Source organism: Pistacia vera, unplaced genomic scaffold (assembly GCF_008641045.1).
Source record: "Pistacia vera cultivar Batoury unplaced genomic scaffold, PisVer_v2 Contig369, whole genome shotgun sequence".
Classification (NCBI taxonomy): Eukaryota; Viridiplantae; Streptophyta; class Magnoliopsida; order Sapindales; family Anacardiaceae; genus Pistacia; species Pistacia vera.
In genome coordinates this window covers 4,394-12,734 of record NW_022196189.1, presented here as the reverse complement: position 1 = coordinate 12,734, position 8,341 = coordinate 4,394, and the positions used below count along the sequence as shown (strand labels likewise).

Here is an 8,341-nt window from a genome sequence, read left to right as displayed (position 1 = left end):
TGCCCGCATTTTAGTTCAAATTTAGTTAATGGTATGATCATATACAGCTCTAACATACATATGCCTGAAATTACATACATACCAATTTTAACATGCAACAAAATCAATTTACTAAATAAAAAGTTCCAACTTGATGAATGAATTCTGGAACATGATTACAATACATTTTTATGTAAAAGCATGTAATTATTTATCCAACACAGGTTTGTAAATCTCCAGATTCAAATGCTTAAGGATGAGTTTAATTGTCTTTCAGCGACTTCGGAATTGTTCTGCTCCCTCCTGTATTGCAGCCACTTCCAAAATTTTCTGACCCATCGTGGAAGCCATCGGAATAAAAATGGTAGAAGAAGGGCAATTACTAGTACGACATACTTAATGGCACCCGCAGGTTTAATATGATGTGCTGCACATCCATAAGTAAACATCATTGAGAAAATTGCGATTTGAAGCTCTCTCTGGAAAGGGAATCTGCTTGTCAGATAAATTATAATGTTGAGTGATGCAACAAGGCCTAATGTATTCGAAAATAAAAACAAATTCGGTGTAACTAGAGAGCCTGAACTCCCAGAAACAACAGTCAAACCGGAGACAACTGCTGGAACAACCGCTGGAATATTAGTCTGAGGAGGAGGAGGAGCAGAGTTCGCCGTATTGGTGGAATTGGCTGCGGGAGTATCCAGAATAAAGCTACTTGGTGGGTTTATCCCTGCTTGGAAAGTCACAGTTGCAATCAGTGCGGCTACGACTAATAGTGCATTGCGAGTGTCACTTGGTGAGTCCCTTTTCATTTGAAATTGAAAATACTTTATCCAGTCTTTTGAAACTCCTGTAGAAGGGTTTGGATTGTTTATCAGAGTGTTATGAGGATTTTCTGTGCCGAGGGCTCCCGCAGATTGGAGGATTTCCTTTAGTCGAACATCATTTGGATTGTCTATGGGTGTATTATCTAACAAATCCATTGCTGTGAAACCCCTCGAGTTCCTGACGTTCAGTTCCAGTATGCTGCTGCTAAGCAGTAGCTCTACACTCTACATGATGGAAATATCATGTTAGTGGTCAAATAAAACAAAATCATAATTTCCCTAGGAAAAATAAAGGCCCGATATTAACAGGACAGGAAAAAAAAAAAGATACCGGCGCTTGCACTGAGGGATTACAAAACAGAACATGAGAACAAAACTATTTGTCTCAATCATCACTGAATGACAATCAACTCTCCGAGCGGCGATGCAGTTATTGACATTTGTTAAACCAAAAAGGCCTTATGTCTGAAAGAAAGCTTTTATACAGGAGTATTGCTGTAAAAATTTTGTTTTGGGAACAGATCCAAAGAGGAAAGAGAGTAACTGGAGGACAACCAAAATAAATCCCTGAAGGCACTTGGAAGGTGTATAATCAAATAACCTACGATTAAATTTCAAATTGAACACAACAAAAGAGGCCACACCATGAATCACTCTCGCTTTTATCTTTTATTTAGTAGTCACAACCAAATAACTCAATTTCATTTTTCATTCTACATTATCGTTAATTTAAATCAAGCATATTATTCTCTTTGTATAGGAAATATGAATGCCTTTTACCCTTTATGAGAAGTTGGGAAGGTTTTCCAAATCAATAGAAATGAAGATCAAGAATACAACAGTCAGAAACAAGGAAAAAAAAAGAAAAGAAAGAAAGAGCTTGGTAGTGAATTAAATTAAGGTGGAGCAGAACTTGCCTCAAATTGTTTTCTAGATACCGCGAGGTGCAAGATCGTGTTTCCATCTTTATCAACCCAATTCACAAGCTCTTCCAAGCCAAGCCTTTCCAGCCAAAACTGGTTCAAACATTTCCGAAGTTGGAATATCATAAAGTTTCGATCTACTTCTCGTCAAAGTGGCTCTCTACAGTGTAGAAATTCACACTCACCAGAAGTGTTAAGTAATTCATCAATAATCTCAACCCTTTCATTTATAGCAGCATAATGAAGACATGTTCTTCCTTCTCTTCCCTTAAGACGGCAAACATCACGATAACAAGTTGTGATCTCTTTCACTATTTCTACGTACCCAAATGCGGAAGCAATGTCCAGCGGCCGAAACCCATCTTGGTTTGATTGTCTTACGAAATCTGGTCTGTGTTTAAGTATTTGTTGCACAAAAGCCAGTTGTCCGGCCTTAGTAGCAATGTTTAACGGGTTCTCGTGGGGAAAGATGAGCTGACAATCAGCTAGAATCGAAGGTTTTTCAAGAAGTAATTGGTGCAATAAACTAACGTCGCCAGTTCGAGCTGCCTCAAACAATCTTCCATCCATTTCGAATCTTGAAAGAAAGAGATAGAACCTCCTTCTTGTTTGGTATTACCAGGAGTGAGGGGCATCATTGAACGGGTTAAGAGTAGATATAATGTCGTTCTCAAGCTACGGGTCTGCAAAGATTTCATCTAACAAAACTTCTAAGAAGTATATGTTGACTTAAAACATGAAACTCGAAAGATGAAAAATTGTACACTTCATTATCGAAAGTCTTAACAGTTTTTCTCTCCGTTTCCTTTTATTTAATATCGAAAGTAGGTTCTTAGAAAGTAGAAGTGTAGGACGCAGACCAGGTGTTATGTAGAGCAAGAAACTGTAACGGTACTTGGGTAGTACCAGTAGCACCTCCTGTTTCCTTAAAATTAAATAAAAACAAAATGAAACAGAAAAAAACCTGATAATATCAGTAGGTTCCGCGTAGTTCATATCTTATATTTACAGTTATTCTTATATCTCTGCTCCTATTATTATATTCTTAGAGAATAATAACTATTATTAAATAATTTATTAATTTCTTTTTAATCTTTTTATATCACATCAATTTACATGTAAAATTTTTTTGAATAACAGTTTACAGCTTCAAAATGTATAAATTATTTCAAAATCAAAATATGAACATTTTATCACATCAAACAATTACGTTCTAATAATCTGGTTCTCTTCTAGCTAATTATCACTCGTAAGTTACCGATGTCACTGCGAAAATGTGTATCTAAATCACTCCTGTTTATGGACAAAAGAAGATGTGTACATCAAATGCGGCTGCCGACCTATAAAATATTGGAAGTTTATGATCAGTAATTATTGGTGTGAGTTGATTAAAGAGGAACTGACATGACATTCATTTCATTCCAGAAAATTTAGTTAACAATAGGATTACAAGATAACCTTCAATCATCAGGATGCATGTTACTTTTGGACTTGAATCTAATGATACACTTATTGAACAAGTGGATTAAACAACGAATCACAAAAGGCAGAGCAGCAGCAATCAAGACGTACATAAGATTCAAAGAATCATCAGGCGTAACAGCATAAAGAGCGGAAGTATAAGTTACCAACATTGCAGCTGTAGCAACCCCATATCTCGAAATGGAAAGGAAACCTATAGGTAAGTGATACAATTACAAGTATCGTTGTAGAAAGAGCTATGCTGTTTGATATTAGCAAAACGACATGCAAAAATTGCCCACCCTGGAGCATGTCCATCATCTTTATCTTGCCAAACACCACCAGGAATAGTCACTGCTGCAATGAGAGTGACCACCACCAGGATCACATTTCGGGCATTTGCTGGCGAGTCCCTGCCTTCTTCATACTGGAAATACTTGAACCATTACTAACATGCTGTTTTTGAAATCATTAGGTAAATTCTGACAATCCTTTTAAAAACCACCTGCTGAAAGTCTGAAACAGTTTCAGTTTTCTTTTTCAACGGAATTGGCCATGTTTAATATACCTAAGTTGATTTTATATATTCACTAATCATTTATATGATACATTATTTCACAAATAGAATTTTATATATCTAGTATTGTATTAGATATTGGCAATGCTATTGTTCATATATTAATCATTCCTATTGCTTGATATATTGTTCGTATGTTCTATTCTAATAAATACCAAATTATGTTCTTTTCCTATCGCTTAATATTTTTCCATAAAATGCGTGGATTATTTGTAAGAGGAAATCGAGAACATTGGAATCTCAATGTATGTTTTTCAGGAGAAGAATCCATCCGACTTTAATTATAATTTAGTTAATTAATTTCAGAGTAAATTTAACAACTGAAGAAAAGAAAATTTACATTATGAAGTTGACAAGATTGGAGCTGATCCAGATGTGCTGTTTAGGATGTGAATGCAATAGACCTGATCACGTAATTTATTTAGAATAATCAGAACAAACTTTTTATTTGTTTATTCCTAAAGGACTTCAAAAACAATGTCGTTAAAGTTGTTTCACAATTGAGGTTTGAAAATTCAAATGACATATATGTCTTGATTAATTAAGAAAAATAAGTCGATAAGTAATGGTAAATAGACAAGTGACATTGACATACAATTTCTTGAGCAATAAAAGTAAAAGATATTAAAATAGAAACTAGAATTCTGACAGAGTCTACTATTTCAACTTTTCTTTACGTAATATTCATCTATTTTTATAGATAAAAAGGCAATTAATATCCCTAAAATATTACGAAATTTGATGGGTATTAGGAGAAAATGATAACAAGGAACCACGCTAGAACAAGATCCTTTTGATTTGAGACAATATTATATTTATATGCAAACGTCATATCCAACTATAAAATTAAGTTTACTTTGAACCAGAGGTTTTAGCTGTTGACTGAGTATTGTTGAGTAATTAATAGGTAACGATGGCATAACTGGGTGGTGGTTGGGTAAATAAAAATATTAACCAAGGAATTGGTCTGTTTGTACCTACACTCTGCGAACCATTAACTTTAATAAGTCTGCATTTAAATTAGTAGTTATTATAGAGTTTCATCAAACAATAAGTCTAAGTCTTGACTCCTCAAATATACTGTTGGGAATTGAAAGAGCTAGGAAACATGATTGTGTAGCGATGATCACCAACGGTTTTCCTTAAATTTTGGTTTATTTTGAAGTACACCACTTAAGTCCGATCAAAATGTCTCGTACCCTAATCCTAATTGAATCAGTTAACTCCAATCGACTACTTTGAGATTTAATGGCTTCTCTTGTACTTCTGTTGTTTGAATTTCGTCATCTCAAAAGGTGAAATCAACAACACTCCAATCCTTCCTGTCCCTCCCAAAAACAATTGAGAAAGGAGAGTAACATCACACAACTCTATTATTGTCCCTGCCAAAATAATACATTTATTCAAGTACCGGTGGAAGAGAGAGATTTGTTAGAGTCAAGGGTCTGTTTCGACATGCTTTAGCCTTAAAGAGTCAATTTCCTCATTATAAGTTTTAATCTTCTTGTTATTTAGATGTAGTCTTTCATTTATTCTGATGCATACACAGTATTTGTACATTTTCTATATAAAATTGTATCATTAAGTTTTGAGAAAAAACTCATACCTAAGGATGTTCACATTCTAATTCAAATTCAGTTAATGGTATGATCAAATACAACTCTAACATACATATGCCTGCGATTACATACACATCAATTTTAACATGCAACAGAATACGAAAAGGTTCCAAAATCAATTTACTAAATAAAAAATTCCAATTTGATGAAAGAATTCTAGAATATGATCACAATACATTATTATATAAAAGCATGTAATTATTATCCAACACAGGTTTGTAAATCTCCAGATTCTAATGCTTAAAGGGGGCTCGATGAGTTTATTCGTCTTTCAGCCACTTTGGAATTGTTCTGATCCCTCCTGTATTGCAGCCACTTCCAAAATTTTCTGACCCATTTTGGAAGCCATCGAAATAAAAATGGTAGAAGAAGGGCAATTCCTAGTAGGATATACTTAATGGCGCCCGCAGGTTTAATAGAATTTACTGCACACCCATAAGTAAATATCATTGAGAAAATTGCTATTTGAAGCTCTCTCTGGAAAGGGAATCTATTTGTCAGATAAATTATGATGCTTAGGGATGCAGTAAGGCTTAATGTATTTCCAAATACAAACAAATTGGATGTGACTAGAGAGCCTGAACTCGCAAAAACAGCAAGTAAACCAGAGGTAACTCCTGGATAATTATATTCCTTCTCTGGAGTACTAACCGGAGAAGGAGCAGAGCTCGTAGTACTGGTGGAATTGGCTGCGGGTGCACCCAGAGTAAAGCTACTTGGTGGGTTCATCCCTGCTTGGAATGTCACAGTTGCAATCAATGCGGCTACGACTAATAGTGCATTGCGAGTATCACTTGGTGAGTCCCTTTCCATTTGAAATTGAAAATACTTAATCCAGTCTTTTGAAACTCCTGTAGAATGCTTTGGATTGTTTATCATAGTGTTATGAGGAGTTTCTGTACTGAGGGCTCCCGCAAATTGGAGGATTTCCTTTAGTCGAATATCATTTGGATTGTCTACGGGTGAATTATCTAACAAATCCGTCGCTGTGAAACCCCTCGAGTTCCTGACGTTCAGTTCCAGTATGTTGCTGATATTGCTGCTTTTAAGCAGAAGCTCTACACTCTACATGATGGAAATATCTTTTAAGTGGTCAAACAAAACAAAATCACAATTGCCCTAAGAAAAAGACAGACCCAATATTAACAGGACACAGAAAAAAAAAATTAAGATACCGACGCTTGCACGGAGAGATTACAAAACAGAACATGAAAACAAAACTATTAGTCTAAATCATCATTGAATGCCAATCAAAAGCTTTAGCTCTGACTCTACCAGCGGCGATGCAATTATTGACATGTGGAAAATCAAAACGGCTTCAAGTTGGGTCCGAAAGAAAACTTTTCTACAGAAGTATTGCTGCAAATATTTTGTTTTGGGAACAGATCCAAAAGGGTACAGAGAGTGACTGGAGGACAACCAAAATAAATCCCTGAAGGCACTCGGATGGTGTTAAATCAAATAACCTACGATTAAATTTCAAATTGAACACAACAAAAGAGCCACACCATGAAGCATTCTTGCATTTATCTTCTGTGAAGTAGTGACAACCAAATAACTGAATTTCAAATTTCATTCTAAATTATCATTAATTTAAATCAAGCATATTAGCCTCTTTGTATAGGAAATATAAATGCTTTTTACCCTTTATGAGAAGTTGGGAAGGTTTTCCAAATCAATAGAAATGAAGATCAAGAATACAACAGTCAGAAAAAAAAAATGAAAGAAAAAGAATAATAAGAGCTTGGTAGTGAATTAAATTAAGGTGGAGCTGAACTTGCCTCAAGTTGTTTTCTAGATACCGCGAGGTGCAAGATGGTGTTTCCATCTTTATCAACCGAATTCACAAGCTCTTCCAAACCAAGCTCTTCCAGCCATTTGACCAAGTTTGTAAAGGCTTCAACCTTATAGTATTTCAAAGCTAGATGAAGAGCAGTTTCACCGAGAGATGTCACATCTTTAACACACTCACCAGAAGTGTTAAGTAATTCATCAATAATCTCAACCCTTTCATTTATAGCAGCATAATGAAGACATGTTCTTCCTTCTCTTCCCTTAAGACGGCAAACATCACGATAACAAGTTGTGATCTCTTTCACTATTTCTACGTACCCAAATGCGGAAGCAATGTCCAGCGGCCGAAACCCATCTTGGTTTGATTGTCTTACGAAATCTGGTCTGTGTTTAAGTATTTGTTGCACAAAAGCCAGTTGTCCGGCCTTAGTAGCAATGTTTAACGGGTTCTCGTGGGGAAAGATGAGCTGACAATCAGCTAGAATCGAAGGTTTTTCAAGAAGTAATTGGTGCAATAAACTAACGTCGCCAGTTCGAGCTGCCTCAAACAATCTTCCATCCATTTCGAATCTTGAAAGAAAGAGATAGAACCTCCTTCTTGTTTGGTATTACCAGGAGTGAGGGGCATCATTGAACGGGTTAAGAGTAGATATAATGTCGTTCTCAAGCTACGGGTCTGCAAAGATTTCATCTAACAAAACTTCTAAGAAGTATATGTTGACTTAAAACATGAAACTCGAAAGATGAAAAATTGTACACTTCATTATCGAAAGTCTTAACAGTTTTTCTCTCCGTTTCCTTTTATTTAATATCGAAAGTAGGTTCTTAGAAAGTAGAAGTGTAGGACGCAGACCAGGTGTTATGTAGAGCAAGAAACTGTAACGGTACTTGGGTAGTACCAGTAGCACCTCCTGTTTCCTTAAAATTAAATAAAAACAAAATGAAACAGAAAAAAACCTGATAATATCAGTAGGTTCCGCGTAGTTCATATCTTATATTTACAGTTATTCTTATATCTCTGCTCCTATTATTATATTCTTAGAGAATAATAACTATTATTAAATAATTTATTAATTTCTTTTTAATCTTTTTATATCACATCAATTTACATGTAAAATTTTTTTGAATAACAGTTTACAGCTTCAAAATGTATAAATTATT

General features: G+C 35.1%; 2 protein-coding genes across 2 annotated transcripts; both read right to left on the bottom strand.

Moving 5' to 3' along the window:
* Positions 1-221: 221 nt before the first annotated feature.
* Positions 222-2,299, bottom strand: LOC116140312. Its single transcript, XM_031425958.1, has 3 exons — positions 1,915-2,299; positions 1,138-1,148; positions 222-1,031 (listed from the first exon to the last, which is right to left on the bottom strand). Exons 1-3 carry the CDS (start codon positions 2,297-2,299, stop codon positions 222-224), a joined length of 1,206 nt encoding a protein of 401 aa, XP_031281818.1.
* An 890-nt stretch (positions 2,300-3,189) lies between these two features.
* Positions 3,190-7,743, bottom strand: LOC116140310 (ankyrin repeat-containing protein BDA1-like). Its single transcript, XM_031425957.1, has 4 exons — positions 7,168-7,743; positions 5,939-6,451; positions 3,493-3,617; positions 3,190-3,385 (listed from the first exon to the last, which is right to left on the bottom strand). Exons 1-4 carry the CDS (start codon positions 7,741-7,743, stop codon positions 3,190-3,192), a joined length of 1,410 nt encoding a protein of 469 aa, XP_031281817.1.
* Positions 7,744-8,341: the final 598 nt, after the last annotated feature.

What these genes read in the sequence shown, in the direction of transcription:
- LOC116140312 (XM_031425958.1), bottom strand. Translation starts at nt 2,299, where the DNA reads ATGGATGGAAGATTGTTTGAGGCAGCTCGAACTGGCGACGTTAGTTTA.
- LOC116140310 (XM_031425957.1), bottom strand. Translation starts at nt 7,743, where the DNA reads ATGGATGGAAGATTGTTTGAGGCAGCTCGAACTGGCGACGTTAGTTTA. An exon ending in TAGTCACATCCAATTTGTTT is followed by an intron (nt 3,618 to 5,938) that starts GTATTTGGAAAT and finishes AAGTATTTCCAG; the next exon opens with TATGAAGAAGGCAGGGACTC. An exon ending in GATGATGGACATGCTCCAGG is followed by an intron (nt 3,386 to 3,492) that starts GTGGGCAATTTT and finishes TTCCATTTCGAG; the next exon opens with ATATGGGGTTGCTACAGCTG.